This window comes from Salmo salar, chromosome ssa12, assembly GCF_905237065.1.
Source record: "Salmo salar chromosome ssa12, Ssal_v3.1, whole genome shotgun sequence".
Classification (NCBI taxonomy): Eukaryota; Metazoa; Chordata; class Actinopteri; order Salmoniformes; family Salmonidae; genus Salmo; species Salmo salar.
The window spans coordinates 37,012,639-37,039,884 of NC_059453.1; the positions used below are offsets into that span (position 1 = coordinate 37,012,639).

Genomic DNA, 27,246 nt, shown 5'->3' on the forward strand with positions numbered 1-27,246 from the left:
ATGGATCAAAGATTAATTTAATAGCATTAATAGTATTCAAATGTGGGTTATGTACTTGCTCAGGAATATTCTGATATGGAAAAAAATCAACATTTTCATCCCTGGCCTTAACGATTGTAGACAGACAATTAGAGAAGCTGCCTGACCCTAAACTAGGGAGAGACTGGACTTACCACTGTGAGGAGAAATGTGTGTGTGTGTGTGTGTGTGTGTGTGTGCCTGTGTGAAATATTCAACAGCATGTCGTTTTTGTACACGTCTGTACTGTAACTTTACCTTTTGAAAATAAAATGACCTAAATATGTGAAAACACTTCAAAAATGTGTCAGAGTCAATTCACCCTGATAAGAAACCTTTCAGACCTATTCAGTTGCCCAGGACGGTTCAGTTCCAGTCCTGGAGGGCCGAAACACTTCTGCTTTTTGTTTCAACCTGGTACTTTATTGCCCTCACCTGGTGTCACCTGGTGTTCACCTGGTGAATCAGTCTCTGATTAGAAGAAGAGGATGAAAACAAGAAGCAGTCCTTTCTAGGGGCGATGGTTATATCTGACAAACAGTGTAGAAAGGAAACAGGAGCTAGTCAATCCACATGACCATGATTTTACTTTAGCTCAGTGCCCTGCAATTGTAGGTTTCATTTACCCAATACAAACACAAAACATGGGTTCCAATGATCCACCATTCATTTCATTGTCAGAACATTAAAAGGCGGTATCTATCGCTCAAAGTTAACCTTATTTTTCTCATGCATAAAAAAACAGGCATATTTGCCAACATTGTTCAACAGCAGAGGAAAGGCAAAATATACAGGTTGTTTTCACAAGATAAAAAATAAAGATGTCTTTTTCAAGAAATGATCATATTATATACACGTCTTCGGAATGTAAATATAATCAAACACCCCAAAAATAGAATGATATAACGCATGCCCATTGTCACACGCTAACAAGGAGGCCAGCAATATTACTTCTGCAGTCGCTTAGTATCGGCAGTAATTTACCCCATAATCCAACCTTCCTCTTTTAACACATCTGACCAGAGTTGGGAATGATTTTGGCCTTTGCATTCTATCAGAATTGGTTATCGTGTCAGACCATTGGAAGATTGAGACTTTCGTACATTTCCTTAACATTATTCAACTTATCAAAAGTGTTTGTGATATCTATACCATGCAATGTAAAGTGAGCCAGATATTGTCGATGATAACTTAGTACATCGGTGTGAGACGTTTCTGTGTTGAGAAAGATTGCAACTTGGCTTGCAAAGGGGTCATGATGACCGACTTCGTTCAAATACATTTCTTGCATATAGGATGCAAAATCCACAAACCTAAAGAAATGTTCAACCTCAGAAACAAAAGGAACATTTATACAATGCACCGGTGAACAGCGTACAGTTCTTTGACTGGAAGCTCATGTAAATGTTGTTGTCGTCATGGTCTAGTTAGTAGAGGTACATGATTTGGATCAGAGAAGGTAATTGAAAGATTAAAAAAAGATGGGAAACCGCGTCAGTCTTAATTTGGGGTCGTCCTGGAGCTTTTTGAGGCATTGAGTCACTCTGAGGACAACAGAGAAGTGTATGCGTTTCATCCCAGTGAATCTGTTTACTATCTCGAGGTAGCCATCTTGTCCTCTCTGCTTTGTTTCGCTTTGGCAGGGCCTGTGGATTTGGCTCGGATTCTGTCAGGCATAGCGGTGAATGCCTGGGTAAAGCAGCCCTGTGAGTTGGCCTGTTTCATGGTGGTGGTAGTAGTATTAGCCCTGGGCCGGAGCGGAGGGGCAGTTGTGGGCCGGACAGAGAGGGGCTGTCTAGTTGGACGGACACGTTGGGGGGAGGGGCTGTCTGTCCTGCAGTGGGAGGTGCTTAGGCTGCGTCGGGTCATGAAAACGCAGCGCAGGGGCATGCGGGGGCTGCCGCAGGGCTGGGCGGGGACAGGACATGGCCTCGGACAGGAGGAGGAAGACGAGGAGCCAGTCTGCAGAGGTTTAGACCGCCTCTGGGTCGGGAGAGTGCTCAGTCCTATCTTCTGAACTTGGAGCCTGAAATGAGAATAAGTGGAATAAGAGTTAATTCTTCCTCCCGGAAACCTTTGATGAGTCATCATTTAAGTGTTTTTACAAAAATCATAACAAAACTTTAAAGAACATGACACCGTTCAACCAATGAAAATAAGTTTAGGTCATAAACGACAGAAATCAGACCGTCTTTGGCAATGGCTAAACTCTCGATATTTGGCACTGTAAAGAAGTGTTTTCATAAATTATAGTAAAACAATCAAGGGTCTTTTCATTTACTGTGGTAACCAATGAGCCATACAATGTTATAATGTTATGTTTGCAAACATGATGTTGTGAAGACTACTTACCCATTACCAAAGGTGGATGCATCTCTACAAATGCCCGATCCTGGCAACGCGAGAGGGGAGGCCACGGCGGCCACCAGCCGCCCCGAGGGCCTCTTGATGGGGGTGACGGGCCTGGGGATCCTGCTGCGCCACTCCGTATGGCTCTGGTCCCCCCCAGCCACTGCCCTGGCCTTCAGACATGAGCTCCTCCTGGCCAGGGACTCGTCCGAGGCGTGGGTGTCTTCCTCCGAGCCGGTGGTGGAGAGCGTCTCGGAGGCCCTCCCATCGCCAGAGGACAACGAGGAGGATGTCCCCGAGGGTAGCCTCATCCAGCGGCCCTGCTGCTTCTGCACCACCAGGCGTGCCAGGTCCAGTTGCCGGGCTCTCTTCCGTAGTCGTGCTCGGGCAGAGAGCGAGGCTGAACGCTCCGAGCCTGTGTCCTCTTCAGACAGTAGAACCGGGATGCGGCTTTTGACCCTCTGCCTGAGTGCGGTATACGGTAATCCAGCGTTGGACTCGGGAACACCTTCGGTAGACAATGCCCCCTTGTTGGGATCTGCAGAGAGAGTTTTGTGTTCCAGAATGGGCGACATGGCTTCTGGGACAGGCTCCAAGGACTTAACAAAAACCAGCGGTGAGCGGTCGTCTGGTTTGGTGCGAGTAACACCCTTCTCCAGGGTCACGTCTGGGATAGAATGGGCTTGGGACTCTCTGGAAAGACGCTGGGATTCCTCACTCTGTTCAACATGTACGGTCTGATCATGGGAGTCTCCTTCCCATGGTGAGGTCTCCTGGGTAACGGCCGAGAGGTCGCTGCTCTCCTTTGCGGTCTGACCTCTGGAAGACATGACGTTAAAGTGGGAAGTCTCGGCGATGTGGACAAAGGTGCGCTCAACTTTGGTGAAGGGGGGAGATGCAGGGGCGATTGGGGTGGATGGCCTCAAGTCCGACCTCAGTGTGAAGGAGAGCTCTGGCTGGCTGCCTGCACCCACCAGAGGCATATCGTTCCTAGGGGTAGAGGCAGACGGTGTCCCGAAGTCAACCTCCAGCAGGACGTGTTCCCCCCCAGTGGATGGAGACTTCCGGGGATCCCCCGGCGAGAACAGAACCAGGGTCTTGGAGCCGTCCTCCAAGTCAGGGTCAGCATCTGCGGCCGAGGCGGGTTCTCGGGGGCCCCTGGGACCATCCTCGGCCATGAGGGTATCAGGGGCCCCATCCTGGCTCCGCTCTGTGCTTTTTTGGCTGGCCTCGCTGTTCGACTCACTCTTGGTCACGTCATCGTCCCGCGGGCCATGGGGCTCCCGGACCTCGTTCTCTGCCGGCAGAGCTGCTGTGAAGGTTCGCCGCTGAGGAAGGGTGCCAGTCAGCATGACGGTGAGGAAGTCGGCCCGCTTGACCTGGAGCTGGGGAAGGATGTGGAAATGCTCCTTCTCGTCCAGCTGGCCCTTGGTCCTGAAGTCTGGACAAGGCTGAGATAAGCCATTGTGCTCAGTCGGAGACATGATCACCTACAAAAAATGCAAGTAAATAATTACTTTTGCCATTGGAACAAGAGGCATGCTGGAAATATTGTCAAGGCAAAAAATATAAAACAATAAGTATTTTGGAAGATATGGCTCACGTCACATGATGTAAATGAGGACAAAATTGGGAAAACACCCAAGATTATGTAATGTGAACATATCTAATATAACTTCATAAAGAACGAAACGAGGGACAAAATTGTTTCCCCAAACGATTTAATGTTTTTTGGGTTATACACAGGCTTTTAAAGATTGTCTAGATTACATACATTGATAGAAAAGGCACAAAAATGCATTGAAGAGTATTCCCTTTTAGAGAGACACTCCAATATCTTGTGATTTTCAAGTGTTTCCCTTCATAAAGATTTGACATACAGTACTGTAGTATATACACACTAAAACCAACTATCTTGCATGCTACTACAGATTAACTGAGAACTCAGTAGGCAAACTGGTTAAAAGTATGTATTTTCAACCTGTTTTAAAGTTAAAAATACATCATTTCAACCAGTTTTGCCCACTGGGAATTGAACATTTATTGTATGTCTGTATTTATGTATGTATGTATGTATGTATGTATGTATGTATGTATGTATGTATGTATGTATGTATGTATGTATGTATGTATGTATGTATGTATGTATGTATGTATGTATGTATGTATGTCTGTCTGTCTGTCTGTCTGTCTGTCTGTCTGTCTGTCTGTATGTATGTATGTATGTATGTATGTATGTGTACACACACACACACACACACACACACACACACACACACACACACACACACACACACACACACACACACACACACACACACACACACACATATACATAAGTTGTTGATTTACAAAGTTTAAAATACATGCTTTTTACCTGTAAATATTACAAGCAGACTGTACAATTGTATTGTGATACAAAAAATGCTTACACATGTATATACAGTATATCGTACATCTAAAAGACACTCACGGATCACGCTTGACAAATACTGCAGTTATACTCACTACTATTTATTTATTTCACAATTATATCATACAGTACCTTCTACTATCTCATGAGCCCTCTGTTTCCAAATATGAAGATGAATGCTGACTCATTTACAACGATTTGACTGAACAATGTTCTTGTCTAATATTTGACGAGGTTGAAGCACTTCTGACACCATGATATGTACCGTGCAGCAGAGCAGAAGCAAATGGCTCAGCTTCAAAATGTTAATGATCAATTCAGTGATACCCGCGGCCTACCCGTACCGTAGTTATTGATGAAAAAACAGGCCCTACCCGGCAGTAACCCAATGTATAATGTCAAGGCCCATCGGGCTCAGGTCGGGTAGCAGAGCTCTAGCATACATCCCTGAACACAACAGGCGTGTTTTATTCAATTTATTCATTTCCTGCACTAATGTGTTATCATTTACACACCCGACATTAATTTGTAACAGGCGTTTTTGTTGTTGAAATGTGTGCTGTTGCCTGGCTATTAAAAGGTACAGGCGGCTATTTGAGACAGCATTTAATTTAAGTTTTACAGTACATCTTCATTTTCAGTCAATTTTCCTTAAGGAGATGCATAAAATATTCAAGTCATTAAACACTTAAGACTTATAGATTGAAAACACTTTCAAATTCTAGGCTATCGTTGACAAATATAACTCTGCAATTCAAGATAATAATTGTATACAAGACCACATCGTGCTTTTATTTTAACTCAACTTGTCACGCCCTGACCATAACGAGCCTTTTTATGCTCAATTTTGGTTAGGTCATTGCGTGATTAGGGAGGGTGTTCTAGTCTAAGTTATTTATTTCTATGTTGGCCTGGTATGGTTCCCAATCAGAGGCAGCTGTTTATCGTTGTCTCTGATTGGGGATCATATTTAGGCAGCCATTTCCCCACTGTGTTTTGTGGGCTCTTGTCTTTGTGTAGTTGCTTGTGAGCACTCCAGACGTCACGGACCGGTCATTCGTTGTTTTTTTGTTGTGTGAGTTTCATTGATTAAACATGTGGAACTCTACGTATGCTGCGCCTTGGTCCGTCTCTCCACACGAACATGACACAACTTGAAAGGCTAAGGGTTAAGGGGCTTTCTGAGCATACAGTGTACTTTACAGTGCAGTGGCTTTGTGTAATGTTATGTGATATGTTAAACAGGCATCACATCTATGGCATTTTCAATCACTCTTAGTCCATGGCTAAAAGGGATTTCTGCCACAATAAATAGTTAAAAATATTTCACAAGACACATTGCCCATGTCCTGTGGATTTCGCAGCAGATTTCTCAACTTATAATGCTATCCATTTACAATAGGTTGGACACCCAGCCTTGCGGAACAAGTCATTTTTCAGACTATTGGACAGGATATGCAGAACATATGGACGATATGCTCATGTATCAGTGACGTGAACCGAATATGTTTAACTTATCTGAGAAATTAAAATAAGTTGTGAAGCACATAGTTTTGTTAACTGAAAATGCAAGTCCCTCTTCGCTGCAACTTGAAATACATTTTTGATCCGTGAGTATACTCCGAGTCAATATTCACATAAAAATAAGGAATTGCACGCCCACAAATTGGGGAAAACAAACATTCTTTCCAATTGACCTCCATTGTAAAAGAGCACACTTCTTCATAGATTTTTTTGTTATACAGAAATAACAAAACATGCCAAAAAGCTGCTGTGTTGTTCAATGTAACCAGGTAAAAAAATCCAGATCTATGGTTCGCAATGCTCGTAGGGAAATAGAGCCTGCGAGAAGAGCTATTTGGCATGGGAAATGTGGAGAGCCAGTGTCTAAGTATGCTACACATAGCTGTGTGTATGGAAGACATTAGCTCACAGGTAAGGCAGTTAACTTGTTAAGTATAGTCTGTTTGTAACTCCACTCACTACTTGTACCTGTATAGTCCGTTTGTTTGTGTTATTGGTCTTGGCTATCTTAATGTTGCGGTTGATAGCTACCTAGCACTCACGTGGCTGCTAACACCGTCATGAAAAGGGTCATGAGGGAAGACCTACAATATAAAGTTTTTCTAAGCAGTGGAAATGCAGGCAATGTTGAAAAGTCATCTTTAGACATATTGTACTTTTCTTAAATGTAGTTTTGTAATTGACTAAAACAAGCAGACAAGAAAAGTGCGTTTGAAAAAGGTCACGTTTTTGCTGTGAGCCAATGGGGTAACCTAGGTAATCACAGGTTGTTTCCCCACAGGCGAGTGGGGCCGGTACGTTCTATCTAATACCGACTGGGACTATCCCTTTACCTGTGGTAATATACAGAACTCACCGAAAAATCACTGGGTTGTTCCACCAATTGGGTGCCCTTTGAGTAGTGTAACTTGGCCAAACAAAACTTTTGATTTCACCTAATTTATAAATGGGTTGACGTGTTTTGCTCGACACCCTCAGGTTTCCAACACAAAACACCAGAAAATTGCCAAAATGAGCAGAACCAGCTCACCTGCTTTCACACTATGATTTGACTTCTAGAATTAAGAATTAATAGTTTCACCATATCAAAATGAGAGTTCGGTTAACAGGGTTGACCTTAAAATGAGGGACAGATGTAAATTAATCACATGAAATATATAATAATCTTTCAGAAATGACTTTGTCAAAGCAACAACGTAACTATAGCATTACAATGATGAAGACTGGATTTTTTGGGGTTAAGTTGGTTAAAATCTTCCTAAACTCTGAAGAACTTGAGGAGGGACCTTTCAAAATTCTGGCACTTTAGCAAGTCTTTATTCATATTATAAAAACAGATTTATTGACTTGTTCATGTTGGCTATATTAAATGGTACTTCATTGAATATAACAGGCTTTTAGAATTCAATATTAGTGCACAATTATTAATATTATTTTATTTTTACCCCCAATTGGTAGTTACAGTCTTGTCTCATCGCTGCAACTCCACTACGGACTTGGGAGAGGCGAAGGTCAAGAGCCATGCGTCCTCCGAAACAAGACCTTGCCAAGCCACACTGCTTCTTGACACACTGCTCGCTTAACCCGGAAGCCTTCCGCACCAATGTGTGGGAGGAAACACAGTCCAGCTGGCGACCAAGGTCAGCTTGCAGGCATCTGGCCCGCCACAAGGAGTTGCTAGAGCGCGATGGGACAAGGAAATCACGGCCGGCCAAACCCTCCCCTAACCCGGACGGCTGCCTCATCTGTCTCCCGGTCACAGACGGCTGTGACATAGCCTGGGATCGAACCCAGGTCTCTAGTGATGCCTAAAGCACTGCGACGCAGTGCCTTAGGCCACTGCGCCACTCGGGAGGCCCATTGGTGTACAATTTCTACTTAAAATACTAAAGGGACGCAAAAGGCATTCATTTCATAGAATGACCGTACTATACATTTATAGCCAGAGGTTTGATATTATTATATATCATGCAAATAATGTTAGAAGTATGAAAGCAGTCTTGTACAATACAATTTCTCTGCAAGTACATTTCAAAATTGCCTGCGTTATTTTCAGAGTTCAGTGACAACATTCGACATCCTGTTTTGATTGGGAGTATTATGGCGAAATTTGTTTTACCGAGAACGGACAAAAAAGTACAAAAACAATATATTTTTTAATATCATTGCCAATAATGTCAAGGAACAATTTGCATGTGTGCAAAATGAAGTTTGGAGTTAGCAGCTAATCCACTCTCAGTACATTCACTGAGTAGTGCTCGTTACATGGTGCTATACACAAAACGACAAGCATGATTTGCTGAAAATCGTCTAACCAAGCAGTGAGAAATGAACTGATGGAACAGTTATCTTTTCTAAATCAGAGACAGAGGCGACATTCAGAGAGGGATGCTTGCTTGCTTCTTAGTGCTGTTAAGTAAATGCAAACGTCTTAAATGCAAAGCTTGGCAAAAGTAAAAATGGTGCATATTTCTGTAAGCGTAGCCCTTTAGCGCATTCACAAAAGCAAACATAAAAGAAAACATAAGATCCTACTCATTGAGAAGACCAAATAAGAAGGCTGTATGTGGTTATGCCATTTCAGAAATACAGTAGTATCGTTCCTCTTCACAATGGTTTCAGCAAAACAGGGAACACAAAGCCAAGAGATACATGGTTATTACAAGATATCAGTAAAATAACAGCATAAAACATTCATTAAAATGTTGAAAAGACATCCAAAAAACATTGGCGTGTAACAAAAATCAGCTTACAGTGCAGCGTGAAGCCTGTGATGTCACGGGTCAAGTATTTCTAAGCTGAGGTGCAATTCTATACAATTCATTTCTATACTGTACATTTTTCCACTTGGCTACATCTACAGTGCATGTCCTTTACATTAGAACTGCTACCCACTTAAGTGTCTGAAACCTCATTGGTTGGGGATGGATAGAGTGGCAATGAGTGTGGAAATAACCAACCCTCCTCCTTTCCTCAACCTTTTTTCTTCAAAATGGCGTAACATTTTTTTCTCCCAAGCACCCTTATTTATTGCGTTTCTCATCTTTTGCATCAATATTTTCTACCTGGGCCAACAGTAACCAAGTTCTCCTGTTAAGTCCTTTATAAAGTGCAATAGTGAGGTACAGTACTCAAGGGACAACAATGGAGAAAGTGCCATGTTGATGACTTATCTACACAAACATACTGTCACATACAACAGCCGATCCTCATAAAGTATGTAGCTCACTTCACTGCAAAAAATACACACCAAAACCCACAGAATTCCAATGGCATTTTTGGCTAACTTTGGCTACTTGAATGAATGGTTTATGCTATTCTGCAGGAAGATAGATAATGCAAAGCTCCCCCAGTGCAATCCAAACCCTGGAATTATCTATCTATAACAATGATAGAGTTGAAGTGCTGAGCCAATGCAATGGCAGAGATGTCATTCTATGGAGCTTAAACTGTAAGTGCCTGAAATACTTTGGAACCAGACTTCAATTCATAAAATACAGCTGTTTGCATAGTACACCCTAACCACTGGTCCAGGGTCTACCCTCCTTATGTTTAAGGATAGGATTTAGGGTTGGGTGATCCTATCCTAGATCTGTGGTTAGAGGCAACTTCTATCTCAAGCAGGAAATCCAGTCTCTCTGGGTAGAACTTAAAACGGGCAAGTTTTCCTCCGCCAACATTCACACATAGCAGCTTTGCTACAGATTCCAGATAGTGATGTTATTTCACGATTTCATGACCAAACGAACTTCAGAGAACTGTGAAATAACTACTAGGGTGAGCTGAAGCTGGAAGCAACGTCAGTACAAGAAATGTTCGTTGGGAGCTTAATGAAATGGGTTCCCATGGCCGAGCAGCCACACACAAGCCTAAGATCACCATGCACAATGCCAAGCGTCGGCTGGAGTGGTGTAAAGCTCACCGCCATTGGACTCTGGAGCAGTGGAAACACGTTCTCTGGAGTGATGAATCAAACTTCACCATCTGGCAGCCCGACGGACGAATCTGGATTTGGCCAGGAGAATGCTACCTGTCCGTATGCATAGTGCCAACTGTAATGTTTGGTGAAGGAGGAATAATGGCCTGGGGCTTTTCATGGTTTGGGCTAGGCCCCTTAGTTCCAGTGAAGAGAAATCTTAACGCTACAGCATACAATGAATGACATTCTAGACGATTCTGTGCTTCCAACTTTGTGGCAACAGTTTGGGGAATGCCTGTGCATGACAATGCCGTGCACAAAGCGAGGTCTTTACAGAAATGGTTTGTTGAGATCGGTGTGGAAGAACTTGACTGGCCTGCACAGAGCCCTGACATCAAACCCATCACCTTTGGGATGAATTGGAATGCCGACGAGCCAGGCCTAATCGCCCAACATCAGTGCCCGACCTCACTAATGCTCATGTGGCTGCATGGAAGCAAGTCCCCGCAGCAATGTTCCAACATCTAGTGGAGGCTGTTGTAGCAGCAAAGGGGGGGACCAACTACATATTAATGCACGTGATTTTGGAATGCGATGTTCGACGAGCAGGTGTCCACATACTTTTTAACGGGGCGGCAGGGTAGCCTAGTGGTTAGAGCGTTGGACTAGTAACTGAAAGGTTGCAAGTTCGAATCCCCGAGCTGACAAGGTACAAATCTGTCGTTCTGCCCCTGAACAAGGCAGTTAACCCACTGTTCCTAGGCCGTCATTGAAAATAAGAATTTGTTCTTAACTGACTTGCCTAGTTAAATAAAGGTAAAATAAAATTAATGCTATGTCACATAACTGAATTAAGAACAGTTATATGAAACTAAGTTTCATCATACCCATCGAATCATGTTACTGTGGCTACAGTAAGTTGTCATAAACTGCCATGACATTTTATAACATGATTTGGACACTAGTACAGCAAGTGTTATTAGATTTTCAATACCTCAAGCCAAAGAGAACCATATAGAATTACACTAAAGTTATATGTATGGGACAACTGATACTGCCTATAATTTCTATAGTTCAAGATGCCATTGTACTCATAGTAGCCATAATGGAAATACAGTACAGATGTAGGATCTTCATTTTAGTCAGTTTGCTATAGCATGAAAATAATCCTGCAGCAACAGGACATGGAAATTATTATGTGTATTATAATGAATGAACATTTTTGTAGGGGTTGATAAAAAAATTTGTTAGAGCATTCAAGTCTGAAATTTCAAAGCCTTTTTAAAAACTCAGACATAACAAGTTTATATTCTCAGCAACAAATGAGTGATCAAATTAAGATCGTACATCTGTACAGTACATTGAAGTCAACCACGATAACGCTTGTCATAAAACATGACACATAATATTAGAGAACAGGAGTTTTCTTTTTGCAAAACCCCATACTTCATACCCTCACCCTTCAGAGGCCTGCCTAATCCATTGCTCAAGCATTTCAACGCATAGAAAGCATGGAGATGCAAGCAACCGACACACATAAAACACCTCTAGAAAGTACACCAAAAGCAAGATAAGACCTATAGAAAAGCGCCCTGTGTGATAAACATACAGATGCTGAAGGATTTCTGTTTACACTCCACAAGAACTAGCCTGGTCCCCGTTCTGTTTGTATTGTCTTGCCAACTGTATGGTCATTGTTATGGACATTGTTATGGACGACATGGATAATATAGAGCTGGAGGGATTTTCAATGCACAAGCAGAACAGAGAAGCTACGTCTGGTAAGACGAGGGGTGGGGGTGTGTGTCTTTTTGTCAATAACAGCTGGTGAGCGATGTCTAATATTAAAGAAGTCTCAAGGTATTGTATTACATTGCTCGCCTGAGGTAGAGTACCTTATGATAAGCTGTAGACCACACTATCTACCAAGAGAGTTCTCATCTATATTATTCGTAGCCGTCTATTTACCCTCACAGACAGATGCTGGCACTAAGACCGCACTCAACCAACACTATAAGGCCATAAGCAAACAAGAAAATGCTCACCCAGAAGCGGCACTCCTGGTGGACTTTAATGCAGGCTAACTTAAATCAGTTTTACAAAATTTTTACAAGCATGTGATGTCCAACCAGAGGAAAAACAACTCTAGACCACCAAGGTACTCTACCTCAGGCGTGGTTAGAGCGTTGGGCCTAGTGGTTAGAGCATTGGGCCAGTAACCAAAAGGTTGGTGGATCGAATCCCCGAGCTGACAAGATAAAATTCAGTGGTTCTGCCCCTGAACAAGGCAGTTAACCCACTGTTCCTAGTCTGTCATTGTAAATAAGAATTTACAAGCAAAAACTAAAGCAGGAAGTACCAGTGACTTGCTCAAGATGGAAGTGGTCAGATGATGTGGATGCTACGCTAGAGGACTGTTTCGCTAGCACAGACTGGAATATGTTCTGGATTGAGGAGTATACCACCTCAGTCATCGGTTTCATCAATAAGTGCATCGACGACGTATTCCCCACAGTGACCGTACGTACATATCCCAACCAGAAGCCATGGATTACAGGCAACATCTGCATCAAGCTAAAGGCTAGAGCTGTCGCTTTCAAGGAGCGGGACACTAATTCGGATGCCTATTAGAAATCACTCTATTCCCTCAGACGAACCATCAAACAAGCAAAGCATCAATACAGGATTAAGACTGAATCCTACTACACCGGCTCTGACGCTCGTCAGATGTGGTAGGGCTTGAAAACTATTATGGACTACAAAGGGAAACCCAGACGCGAGCTGCCCAGTGACGCGAGCCTACCAGACAGCTAAATGCCTTTTATGCTCGCTTCAAGGCAAGCAACACTGAAGCATGCACGAGAGCACCAGCTGTTCTGGATGACTTTGTAATAACGCTCTCGGTTGCCGATGTGAGCAAGACCTTTAAACAGATCAACATTCACAAAGCCGCGGGGCCAGATGGACTAATAGGACGTGTACTCAAAGCATGTGTGGACCAACTGGCAAGTGTCTTCACTGACATTTTCAGCCTCTCCCTGACTGAGTCTGATACCTACATGTTTCAAGCAGACCACCATAGTCCCTGTGCCCAAGGGAGCAAAGGTAACCTGCCTAAATGATTACCGCCCCATAGCACTCACATCGGTAGCCATGAAGTGCTTTGAAAGGCTGGTCATGGCTCACATCAATAGCATCCTCCCGGATACCCTAGACCCACTCCAATTTGCATACCACCCCAACAGATCCACAGATGACACAATCTCAATCACACTCCCCACTGCCCTTTCCCACCTGGACAAAAGGAACACCTAGGTGAGAATGCTATTCATTGACTACAGCTCAGCGTTCAACGCCATAGTGCCTACGAACCTCATCACTAAGCTAAGGACCCTGGGGCTAAACACCTCCCTCTGCAACTGGATCCTGGACTTTGACGGGCCGCCCCCAGGTGGTAAGGGTAGGAAACAACACGTCTGCCACGCTGATCCTCAACACTGGGGCCCCTCAGGGGTGTGTACTTAGTCCCCTCCTATACTCCCTGTTCGCCCACGACTGTGTGGCCAAACACGACTTCAACACCATCATTAAGTTTGCTGATAACACAACAGTGGTAGGCATGATCACCGACAACGATGAGACAGCCTATAGGGAGGAGGTCAGAGAACTGGCAGCTTTGTGCCAGGACAACAACCTCTTCCTCAATGTGAGCAAGACAAGGAGCTGATCATGGACTACAGGAAAAGGCGGGCCAAACAGGCCCCCATTAACATCAACGGGGCTGTAGTGGAGCGGGTCGAGAGTTCCAAGTTCCTTGGTGTCCACATCACCAACGAACTATCATGGTCCAAACACACCAAGACAGTCGTGAAGAGGGCACGACAAAACCTTTTCCCCCTCAGGAGACTGAAAAGATTTGGCATGGGTCCCCAGATCCTCAAAAAGTTCTACAGATGCACCATCGAGAGCATCATGACCAGTTGCATCACTGCTTGGTGTGGCAGCTGCTCGGCATCTGACCGTAAGGTGCTGCAGAGGGTGGTACGGCTCTGTACTTTACTGGGGCCAAGCTTCCTGCAATCCAGGACCTATATAATAGGCGGTGTCAGAGGAAAGTCATAGACTGTTTTCTCTGCTAACGCACAGCAAACGATACCGGACCGCCAAGTCTTGGACCAAAAGGGTCCTTAACCGCTTCTACCCCCAAGCCATAAGACTGCTGAACAATTAATCAAATGGCCACTGGACTGTTACATTGATCCCCCCCCCAATTTGTTTTGTACACTGCTGCTGCTCGCTGTTTGTTGTCTATGCATAGTCACTTCACCCCTACCTACATGTACAAATTACCTCTAACCTGTACCCCCGCACACTGACTCTGTACCGGTATCCCCTGTATATAGCCTCATTATTGTTATGTTATTGTGTTACTTTTTATTTTATTTTTTACTTTAGTTGATTTGGTAAATATTTTCTTAACTCTTCTTGAACTGCACTGTTGGTTAAGGGCTTGTAAGTAAGCATTTCACGGTAAGGTCTACACTCGGCGCATGTGACAAATAAAGTTTGATTTGACAATGACCATAAGTGTTTGCAAGACGGCACAAACAGATCTGGGACCAAGCTACACAAGATCAGTGTGAAGACTGCAGAGCACGGATAGTAGCACCCTAGCATCTCATGCCGTCTATGGGGAATAATTGAACTCGAATGCTCTGTCACAAGACCCTCATAACAGTGTCAGGAGCATGACATAACTTACGCCTTGGGATAAACAAGGATAACTTACATTGTTATGACACCGTTGATAAAGTAGCTGGCCTAGCATGTACCTAAGTCAGTTGGTTACGACTGCTTAAAGTCAGCTATCACTAGAGACCGTAACTGCTTATGACATCTATATGTCATTATCATGACAGTGCACATAGGTCTTATGAGGAAATATTATTTAAGGAAAGTGTGGTAACACAACTTGTAGCTTGCAGGTATAAAGCTTTATTACTTGTTATACGCATGTATGAGCCTTTATAATGACTTACATTGCATTATAACCTCATCATAATGCATTATACCCGCACGGGCAATCTGCGATTGGTACATCCATTTTAATAGATACCCATTGATTCTTAAAGAATATAACTTAGAAATGCCTCATGAGCTTAGTTCAACTGTCGTACCCCATCAGAAGCCAAAATATAAGCTTGGTTCACTCCGTTGATTGTAAACAATGTAATTGTTAAACAGCATCAAAACATGGCTAAAACTGTACGTTTGATATCATGGATCTTCATTCCTTACATCTATAGCTCTGTCTATGAATTCGAGAATAGTTCTTCATCCCCGTCCCTCAGCTGTTTACCAAAACAGTGTTGGGGTGGCCGCCTTGTCATTGTTTGAACTACAGATTGCCCCTTTAAGTAGTGTTACCTAAAGCATGACTGTATCCCTTTAGGTACGCATCGCCGACATGACCTGCATTCGACGACAATCCCTCAAGCCTTCAGCATGAATGGAAAAAGAAGAATGCAATGAAGTTGAGCAGCCTCTTAACAGTCCCGGTTTTGTGACTCCTCCTCCTCACAGCACCATTAAAGGATGAAGAAACCTTAAGTTTACACTTCCACCGCTTTTTACTGAAATTGTGTACATTTTTGTGGCATGTGCAACTGACTTTGCAAGGAGCAGACAGTTAAGAGTTTATTGCGTGAAATATATTTTGCCGTATGCACTTTTCTCCTCTTCATATTCACCTTTTTAAAGTTAGTTACATTAAAGTGAGTTGTTTGTGTTTTAGTTCAGCATGTTTGCGTGTCTGAAAGACAATGTGTGTACGTGTGTGCAAGCGTGCATGTGTTTGTGTTCTAACCAACCCGCCAAAATATGGCGCTTTGGGTTACAAACTGCGTGTGTGTACATGAGTATGTCCCTCTGTATGTACACAATGGGTGTGTACGAGTATACGTTAATGCATTTTGGCATGCAGTGCCCTTCCCTCAGCTCGCATTCTTGTTCATGAGCTTGGCAAGCAATTGCTGGATTTGCGTGCGCGACACGTTCAGGACCGAGTGCCTGCTCCGCGGGCTGCCCGGGCTCTGCAGGGGAGCATGGCGCCGGTGGGCGGAAGCGTTCATGTGGGCGGGGCTGCTCTCGGCCGAGCGGCTCCGCTGGATGAAGGACCCCCCGGGGTGCGGGTACTGCTCCGTCTCCAGCGTGGAGGATGAGAAGACGTAGGAGGCCAGCCTCCGGAGCTGATTGGGCCTCGGGTGGTGCCTGTCATCCTCCAGCTGCAGAAGAGACCAATCAGAAAACAGAAGGAGGGGCATTAGGATGGAAGGGGGGAGGAACAACCAGGTCATGCTAACAGACTATAGACTAGTATCGGACCACGTCCCAACACTCCTGAAACGGCTTCATTTCCTTGTCTTCTTACCCTTCCTCACCAGTGATCTAAAAAGATTAGATAGTTTAGAGTTATAGGCTTGGGCTCTCAACTATCCAGTACCTTTCAGGTCAGCTGATAAAAGAAGGAGACAAGGAAAGGGATCCATATAGAGTATTGGAACATAGCTTGTCATACATCTCTCCTTCCCTGTGTGCATGCTGTAAGGGTTCTCTGATGTATTCCACAGAGAAACAAAGAGAGGAAGACTATGGTTGTAGCTAGGGTTGCCATTACAGCAGAGGCATTACAGTATGTTAAAAGGATAGAAGACAGTATTCTACAAAACTCTTAAGTGGGTTGCCAGATTGGAAGCAAATAAGAGGTTTCCGTCTCTCTCATAATCAAGGCACAGTGGACACATTCCCCAACAATGCCGTTAAAAACACACAAGTACTGCACATGTTCCTCTAGTATGTCAACACATTGAACCTGGGAAAATGCCTGCACACCATCAAATTTACACTCAATTTTGCTAAAAGACGTTAGTCGAAAAATCACCATTGGAAAATGCTAAATGAATAACACAAAATATAGATGGTCTCATCAAGCACACGAAACACAAACACAGGATGAAGAAAACGGGGATAAATATGGCTCAACAAAAAAAGGAGTTCGGAACAGAAACTAATTAAGAAAAAAACAACAGAAGTAAGGACTATCCTAAACTGTGCTTACCCCAAAACACCACTTTATTTCTTCGCTTGTTGTTCCCATGGCACCCTCGCTTTTTCTCCTTGGGTGAGTGCAACTTGACATACTGTACTTTTAATTGATAGGTTGTGCAAATACATCAGTTATGTCAAGGAAGAGGTCACAGCGCAAATAAAACGAGGGTCCTTGATCATGTTTGCGATAGCGAGGCCTACCGTACTAGGCACTTGCGGTGAAATCACAAATAAGGCTGGTAAAACGTTATTGGTGAGGTAAGTAAATCAACATTTTTGTTTTCTTTTACAGTAATCCATGACAAGGACATACAACTGACACAGGGAATGGGTGAACTGGCCTTGTGGTTTTGAAGGCCCCTTGTGTATGTAGGTATTTATTCGTACCAAACTCCTGAGCAAAACATGTTCTTTAACATATTTCATGGACATACCGTAACAGTCAGTAAAAGACACGCAAACTTACAAAAGGTTAAATAGACATAAAATGTCATGTTGATAAAATGGTACGCAGACCTGCATAACACAAGAGCCCTTCAGGTTTCTAATTGATGCAGTGCTAACGGACCCTAGTGGTACATGGATGCTGGGTAATGTGTATTAATAAAACAATCTGTAAGATTTCTTGTTCAAAAGGTTTTTAGGCACGGCAACAAGGTCAACAATATTAAATTGTAATCTAAGCCAGTGGGAAAAACTGGTCGATGTCAGGTTGTGTTCTGATTATAAATGTTTTTAGACATATTTTTAACGTCTTTAAATAATTGAAATCATCTGACCAGATAACAACCAAATTATGGTGCCTTTCCCAGGGCCAGATTACTGAACAGGCATGCAGGGCACTTGCCCTGGGGCCCCCGACCTCCAGGAAAAAAAATATATGAACACGTCGGTCGGGGGCCCCTTGGAAATGTTCTCTCAGTCTCATGGCAAAATGTATAGAATAGCATGAAATGTGTTACAAAACTGCAAATGTTTGTCTGCCCCATGGCAAAATGTGTAGAATTGCAGGAAAGCTATGAAATCAGGTCTTAGCTAGTTGATGTATTTTTATTCAAATTGAAGAGATTGTAATCTGATGTTGGTTCAACAACATTTTGCCATGGGGTTGTTGATGTCGTCATGATAAAGATGCCTTTATCTGGTTGTAATCTGATGATCTGACTTCGCTTCAACCAGAAAACCAGATTTCAACAAAAGGAAACCTTACAAAAGGTGACTTTAATTAAGGATGTTGTGTGAAGTTTTGGATTTGTACACAAAATAGTTTGAGTGTGTGTATTTTGTTCAATAAAAATAATAAAAACAACTTTGATTTCAGATTTCAAAGAACAAGGATTTGCTCCAAAATTAAGTATCTCCAAAATTAAAATAAAATATTTGAAAAGGCATTCTTCCACAGTGCATTTAAACTCCATTTAAATTCCACTCAATTGAGGCAATGAGTGATAACTGAGTCGTTCCATGAAATGAGTCCCTTTTGGGTAGTGTAATTTGGTGAACGTTTTATTTCACCTCATTTTAACATTCTGCCATGACAAACACATGTTCAACTTACTAAAAAAAATTCTTGCTTGTGAAATTTAATTTAGCTAAGGAGCTATTTTGGTTTCTTTTTGGCCACTTTCATTGAAAACAATCACAGAAAGGTACTTAATTGTTACCCATAAATTATTTTATATTCAGATGAAAATGGCTGCATTGGACCTTTAAGAAAGATACATTTAACTAGGCAGTCAGTTAAGAACAAATTGGTGGGGGTTAAACAGACGGATTTTGATTTGAATATTTGTATAATGTTAATTAGATTGACACTAGGGTGGGTCAATCGGCCCTAGGGGATGGGTACTTTTTAATATAATAGGCTTTTAAAATCCAATATTGGTGCACAATATCTACTTGAAATATCAAAGGTACACAAAAGGGACTCATTTTGTGGAACGACCCAACTACACTATTGTTTCAATTAATCAATCTGAACTAACTGGATTTAAAACCACATCCGAGTGACTACTGACTGACATTCTTGTTAGCCATGTTCTTTTTTTGTCTGTTGTCCTTTAACAATGAGCGCCATTGTTTCATTCATATGGAGCTGTATCACATTTTCCGTTCAAACCTTTCAAATGATCTGGGAGTTATTTCTCACCCTAACCTCATAGATAAATACATTACATGACCAAATGTATGTGGACACCTGTTCGTCGAACATCTCATTCCAAAATCATGGGTATTAATATGGATTTGGTCCCCCTTTGCTACTGTAACAGCCTCCACTCTTCTGGGAAGGCATTCCACTAGATGTTGGAATATTGCTGCAGGGACTTGCTTCCATTCAGCCACAAGATCATTAGTGACGTCGGGCACTGATGTTGGGCGATTAGGCCTGGCTCGTTCCAATTCATCCCAAAGGTGTTCGATGGGGTTGAGGACAGGGCTCTGTCCAGGCCAGTCAAGTTCTTCCACACCGATCTCAACAAACCATTTCTGCATGGACATTGCTTTGTGCATGGGGGCATTGTCATGCTGAATCAGGAAAGGGCCTTCCCCCAACTGTTGCCACAAAGTTGAAGCACAGAATCGTCTAGAAAGTCATTGTATGCTTTAGCGTTAATATTTCCCTTCACTGGAACAAAGGGGCCTAACCCGAACCATGAAAAACAGCCCCAGACCATTATTCCTCCTCCACCAACCTTTATATTTGGCACTATGCATTACGGCAAGTAGCATGCTCCTGGCATCCAGCAAACCCAGATTCAGCCGTCGGACTGCCAGATGGTGAATCGTGATTTGTCACTCCAGAGAACGTGTTTCCACTGTTCCAGAGTCCAATGGCGGCTAGCTTCCCACCACTCCAGCCGACGCTTAGCATTGCACATGGGTGATCTTAGGCTTGTGTGCGGCTGCTCAGCCATGGAAGCCCATTTCATGAAGCTCCTTACGAACAGTTCTTGTGCTGACGTTGCTTCCAGAGGCAGTTTGGAACTCGGTAGTGAGTGTTGCAACCGAGGACAGATGATTTTTACACGCTTCAGCACTCAGTGGTCCCGTTCTGCGAGCTTGTGTGGCCTACCACTGCACAGCTGAGCCGTTGTTGATCCTAGACGTTTCCACTTCACAATAACAACACTTAGTTGACCGGGGCAGCTCTAGCAGGGCAGAAATTTGATGAACTGACTTGCTGGAAAGGTGGCATCCTATGACGGTGCCACTTTGAAAGCCACTGAGCTCTTCAGTAAGGCCGTTCTACTACCAATGTTTGTGTATGGAGATTGCATGGCTGTGTGTTCGATTTTATACACCTGTCAGCAACGGGTGTGGCTGATATAACTGAATCCACCAATTTGAAGGGGTGTCCACATACTTTTCTATGTAGAGTGTACATACTCTGCTCTGAGTTAGGATGTTTTGAGCACAGGGATGTGTTGTGGCACCCTCTAGTGTTGGGCGCAGGGGAATAACAAATAAATAAACAGTGTTACTGTACTTACACTATGTGTATGGGCCTCCCATTAGACATACACAGTAGCACATAGTAAGCAATGTATGCTTAAAGCATTTATGAATCTCTTTAAAATGCTCATGGATGTGTATTTAGTACATACCTAAATGCCTGTTTCTTGACACATATTTGTGTAGAAAACTGTATTTCAGAGTTGAAAGTGTAACTAACATTTCCTTGTTTTCCATGAAAACATACATGAAATGAGTTGCAAAATGAATAGGAAATATAGTCAAGACGTTGACAAGGTTATAAATAATGATTTTTAATTTGAAATAATTGTGTCCTTCAAACTTTGCTTTCGTCAAAGAATCCTCCATTTGCAGCAATTACAGCCTTGCAGACCTTTAGCATTCTAGTTGTCAATTTGTTGAGGTAATCTGAAGATATTCCAGCCCATGCTTCCTGAAGCACCTCCCACAAGTTGGATTGGTTTAATGGGCACTTCTTACGTACCATACGGTTAAGCTGCTCCCACAACAGCTCAATAGGGTTGAGATCCGGTGACTGTGCTGGCCACTCCGTTATAGACAGAATACCAGCTGACTGCTTCTTCCCTAAATAGTTATTGCATAGTTTGGAGCTGTGCTTTGGGTCATTGTCCTGTTGTAGGAGGAAATGATCTGCAATTAAGCGACGTCCAAAGGGGATGGCATGGCATTGCAACATTAAGTGATAGCCTTCCTTCTTCAAGATCCCTTTTACCCTGTACAAACCTCCCACTTTACCACCACCAAAGCACCCCCAGACCATCACATTGCCTCCACCATGCTTGACAGATGGCGTCAAGCACTCCTCCAGCATCTTTTCACTTTTTCTGCGTCTCACGAATGTTCCTCTTTGTAATCTCTTTGTAATCTTAATCTTTTATTTTTATTGGCCAGTCTGAGATATGGTTTTTTCTTTGCAACTCTACCTAGAAGGCCAGCATCCCAGAGTCGCCTCTTCAATGTTGATGTTGAGACTGGTGTTTTGCGGGTACTATTTAATGAAGCTGCCAGTTGAGGACTTGTGAGGCATCTGTTTCTCAAACTAGCCACTCTAATGTACTTGTCCTCTTGCTCAGTTGTGTACCGGGGCCTCCCACTCCTCTTTATATTTACTGGTTAAAGCCAGTTTCAGCTGTTCTGTGAAGGGAGTAGTACACAGCGTTGTATGAGATCTTCAGTTTCTTAGCAATTTCTTGCATGGAATAGCCTTCATTTCTCAGAACAAGAATAGACTGACGAGTTTCAGAAGAAAGTTATTTATTTCTTGCCATTTTGAGCCTGTAATCGAACCCACAAATGCTGATGCTCCAGATACTCAACTAGTCTAAAGGCCAGCTTTATTGCTTCTTTAACCGGAGCAAATCAGACTTTGTCACATGCGCCGAATACAACAAGTGTAGACTTTACTTTGAAATGCTTACTTACAAGCCCTTAGCCAACAGTGCAGTTCAAGAAGAAGAAAATATTTACCACAATATTTTCCACAACAGTTTTCACTAACATAATTGCAAAAGGGTTTTCTAATCATTAGCCTTTTAAAATGATAAACTTGGATTAGCTAACACAACGTGCCATTGGAACACAGGAGTGATGGTTTCTGATAATGGGCCTCTGTACGCCTATGTAGATATTCCATTAAAATCTGCCGTTTCGAGCTACAATAGTCATTTACAACATTAACAATGTCTACACTGTATTTCTGATGTTATTTTAATGGACAAAAAATGTGTTTTTCTTTAAAAAACAAGGACATTTCTAAGTGACCCCAAACTTTTGAATGGTAGTGTACATAGCAATAATATTAGAGCCACATTCGGATGTAAGACATTTGTACATTATTGCTCGCTCTCTCTAACTTAACTCTCTCTAACATACAGCTAGCTATCTGTCAGCTTTTCTTTCAAAAACAATAACATTTCTAAGTGACTCCAAACTTTTGAACGGGAGTGTACATCACTGTTGGGCAAAATAGTATGATTGCACATTATATATGGAGAATGACATTCTCACCTAAAAGACCCCTAAAGAACCCGAAACACTAATGGAAGCTACAGGCTGAGACACATTGGTTTTAACAATGAGGAAACATTTTGTCAACTTCAACTGTTCTCCAAGAATTTGCTGAATTTCCTCTATAATTCATTCAGCTAAAAGACTTGAACATTCCCCATATTTTCTTTTGTGCATCTTTTTATGTATGAGGTAACAGTCAGCTTAAACACATGTTTCCCTAGCCTGATGGGAAGACCCACGGTTTAAACCTTTTCATTTAACATTTTCAACCAAAAGGTTTTCATGTCAGGACAGTGTACATCTAACTTTCTAACACTGACGTCAAGAACATGTTCAGTGTGAAGAAAACGTTTTGAAACTAGGTTGCACCACCTGAACATGTCCAAATATTTTTTTTCTGTTACAAAAACCTTTTGCTCGGTTGTGCCATACTGAATATGACACAGCTATCTGGATGTTTGTTACATTATTGTCATCAGAATGACAAAGTGTCATCATGTATGCGTATATCTTCTTTCATCAGTCAGTGTGTCATAACGAGGGCATCAAGTGCAGTGCAACGCTGACAAATGTCATCCCGAATACAGGGACGTACTGCAGGGACGTACTGGAAACAGGAATCTGCCCGTGGTATGGACCAGCCTATCTGGCATTTGCCGGAACTGCGCTGTGAGAATATGCTCTTGTGGACTCATTGAGAAAACTATTGAGAAAAGATTGTAGAAATACATTGGGGGGGGGGGGGACTGTCAAAACAACCCTACTCATGACACCATCTCACCCAAAAAGCATAAAATGTTCAATAATTATAATATGTAAGGCTTTATCTGATCTGATGCTGGAATATGCAGTTAGCAAAGCCACGTCTCCCATTCATACCTTAAGCATTACAAAAACAATGGTTAAAACCAAAAGTCATGGGCAAAACCAAACTCATGGAAAGGAACAATTTGTGCCTAGTGACATAGAAGAATTCACTTTTTCTCTCTTTACACTGGCAGGATATGTCACACCAATGACAGTGTGAATGACACTAAAAATGGCTGAGGGAATAATGGTCGCCCCGCGCCAAGGTATTCAGTTCCCACTGGCTTGCAAAATTCTAGGGTTGCAAAATTCCCTGGTTTTCTAGAAAGATGCCTGAAATTAGAAGGAATCTTCCAACTGAGATTTCTGGAAAAACAGGTAATTTTGGCAAAGTTATCGGAATTTTGCAACCCTAGGCTAAGCACTGCATGTTAATTGACATCCCGAACAGAGGGGGCACCGAAGAGCTAATCTTTACATCATCTGGATAGATCAATAACAACACCCACCGCTTAGGTGGGTCTCATCCATATCATCTGAAGATCAATCGCATTGTACAGCAGGCGACCCAGCTCTGAGCCAACTCCCATGAACATGCAAGGAGAGAAGCCTCCCTCCACCGATAGGTCGGCCCGGTCTCTTACCGGTCTTTGCGGTCCAATAGGACGGCCTGACGGGAGTGAATGACACGGCGACATGGCGGGGCTTCCCCCACTTCGTCTGGAGGCTTCCTCCTCGGTGAGTGTGAGCATGCCCCGGCTGCTGTTGGTCGTGTGGGTCGTCTTGGGTCGCACCACCATCTCCGCCCCTAAAACAAAGGATTGGTTAGGAATCTAGTACCCTTTTCACACTATCATGCCAACCCGAACCAAACTGTAATGGGTTGAATATTTCATTTTCACATCGTGCTTTTCAGCACGGTTCTGCTGTGGTGGATGCATAACCAGGTCAGCTCAGTACAAATGGTTTGGTTCGGCTCAGTAGCGGGAAAAGCGTTTGCCGGATTAAGTCAAACGTCAAACAATATTTGAACGTGAGAGGAGAGATGAGCATCATCGTCAACACAACACAACTTGTACAGAATAGAACTGAATACAACAGAACTGAATAGAATGGAAGAGAATTGAACTGACTGAAATTGCAGATCATTGAATGTACATAAAACCTCCAGGCCCACCTCCTCCCCGCAACCTCCTCCTCTCCTCTCCCTCCTCCAGTGGCCTCAGCTCCTCAGGCTCCTCATCGGTTGTGCCCGACGTGGTGGGCTGGAAGTCCCTCAGCTCCGTCTCCTTGTCGATGATCACCCACTCCTTGCTATCAAAGTCTTCTTCCTCTGCCAGCGGTACCGATCTGATAAAGGCATTACTGTGGGCTTCCTGGTCCACGGACGCCACCGAGCCCTCGCCGTGCCGCCCGCGCTGCAGGCCGCAGTCCACAGACAGCATCATGGCCGGCTGGGACGAGTACACGTGGCGCGAGGGCGATCCCAGGATGTCCATGCGGGACCTGATACTGTGGCACACAGATGTGTACACATACATTCACACAGGTACAAGCACGAGGACGTACAAGGGCACATAGACACACAAGCACGCACAAACGAATGCACACACACAAAACCCACACATTAAGTACTGAATAAAGTATTCAAGTGGAGGGCTATAATAGATAGGCTTATAGCAGTTTCACAGACCCTAACCCAAAGGACTTTCCAAGAACACCTAAGAGACTTTAATGTAGCTAGGTACAATACTAAATGTATTTGAGTACAATGTACTTCCTGGTTAACTACATTACTTAAATACTACTATACTAAAAGCTAGTACAGGTCTGGAACTAATACTAGAGCTGGTTTGTTGTGGTCACCTTTGGCCGTATCCGTCGACGCCCCTCCCATCAGCGGCCGACATGCGGTCTGACTCGGGGCTGTTGATGCGGCGATACCGGAGGGAGCGCATCTGGCCACTGGGGGACTCGGGGGCCGCTCCTGCCCGGCACGGAGACATGGGACAGGCCCCTCTGCTGGGTTCATCCCCCTCCTGGGCCCCCTGCAGACACAGAGGGGAGAGGAGCGAAAGAGACGGGAGGGGAAAGGAGAGACAGGAGGTCACGATGATGTATGCTAAACAGTAATTAATTCTAAAATGTGTCTATTACCACTGCTAGGAGTTTAAAGGGTAGGCCTTTGTCTGTCTGGTGTACACATTTTCTGTCTGGATGCCCATCTCTGCCTGTGCATCTCTCTGTCCGTCTATCATCCTCTACCCAGCCAACCATCAATCCATCCCATATTTTTCATTAATCAAAAATGCTAAAAATACTGTATCAACAAACATTATAAGCTATGCTAAAACATCTACAGATGCCATCCTACCATCTACGGGCCATTGTGGTGAGACCAGGCCATACAGTAAAATGTTGTGGTCTCCTTCCCCTCATTCCTCCCCCTTACTCACCTTGCCCAGGCTGATCCTGAGTTTGTTGCGGTTGAAGTCGGTGTCCTCCCATCCCTCGCCCTTAGCGGGCGTCTGGCCACCGCCACCCTGGCGGCTCCCACCGGGGGGCAGGGCCGGAGGGGCGTTCTCCTGGTCGCTGAGGTGCTCGTCCTGGAGCACGTTCTCCGTGTTCTCCCTCTGGAGGTCTACGGGCACCGGGGTGTTGAGGGCTCTGGAGGAGAAGATGGGTGGGAGTGGGGGGATGGGTTCAGGTTTAATCAGTTGATTAAGAGCAGTGGTGGCCCAATGATGTATACAATGTATGTACTAATGTATATGAATGTATATAATAAACACATGTATATAACACCTATATGTGAATATGTCCACTGGCTATGCAGGTTTTTGTTCCAGCCCTACTCTATTCCAAAATGTTTTATTTTTTTATTTCCTGAATTAAGCATGCACTTAATTAATGCACTTTGTACAGGCAACCCTCAAAGTTCAGTAAACATCTATTTACATATCTATTTACTCAGTGAAACATTAATTGTAAACTGGTATATCAAATGCCTTTTACAGCCTAGTTTAGAATTCAATATCATGCATTTCAAAGGGTTTGGATGAGCAGTGTGGCAGTAGCCTCGAGGCGTGACAGCAATACTGATGGACACAAAACCTATTATCTCTCTCTGTTCACACTGAGACTCTATGCCAAATGGCACCCTATTCCCTACTTAGTGCACTACATTTGACCAGAGGCCTATGGGCCCTGGTCAAAGGGCACTACATAGGGAATAGGGTGCCATTTAGGATAGAGTCTCAGTGTGTGATGACGACTAAAAGACTAATGATGTCTCCAGAGATAAGGATGTCGTGTTCGCAGGGAAGTCATGCAGCTGTGTGTAGTGTGTGTGTGTCTGAACGTGTGTGCGTGTGTGTGTGTGTCTAGGCGGGCTGAACAGTAAAGAGCTTCAAACAAGACAGTCATCAGAGAGAGAGAGAGAGAGAGAGAGAGAGAGAGAGAGAGAGAGAGAACTTCAAAATGATACATTTGCGTGAGTGAGTCAAACAATAGCTCCCATGAAAGATGTATAAAAGACAGATTCAAAATAGAGCACTGTGACAGTATCACGTTGTGGAACATTCAGGATCTAGTATTTTGTACC

At 43.5% G+C, this 27,246-nt stretch overlaps 1 protein-coding gene across 4 annotated transcripts in view; it reads right to left on the reverse strand.

The window, feature by feature from the left end:
- Positions 1–572: 572 nt before the first annotated feature.
- ttbk1a (tau tubulin kinase 1a) overlaps positions 573–27,246 on the reverse strand; it is a 49,528-nt gene continuing 22,854 nt past the window's right edge. For all 4 annotated transcript variants that reach the window (XM_045691308.1, XM_045691307.1, XM_014131196.2 and 1 more), the window contains exons 11-16: positions 26,099–26,309; positions 25,509–25,690; positions 24,820–25,154; positions 24,287–24,450; positions 2,371–3,857; positions 573–2,044 (exon numbers count right to left, since the gene is read on the reverse strand). In XM_045691308.1, the coding sequence (XP_045547264.1) occupies positions 1,612–2,044; positions 2,371–3,857; positions 24,287–24,450; positions 24,820–25,154; positions 25,509–25,690; positions 26,099–26,309 (2,812 nt within the window). In that variant the 3' untranslated portion in view covers positions 573–1,611. The remainder of the gene's footprint in view (positions 2,045–2,370; positions 3,858–24,286; positions 24,451–24,819; positions 25,155–25,508; positions 25,691–26,098; positions 26,310–27,246) is intronic.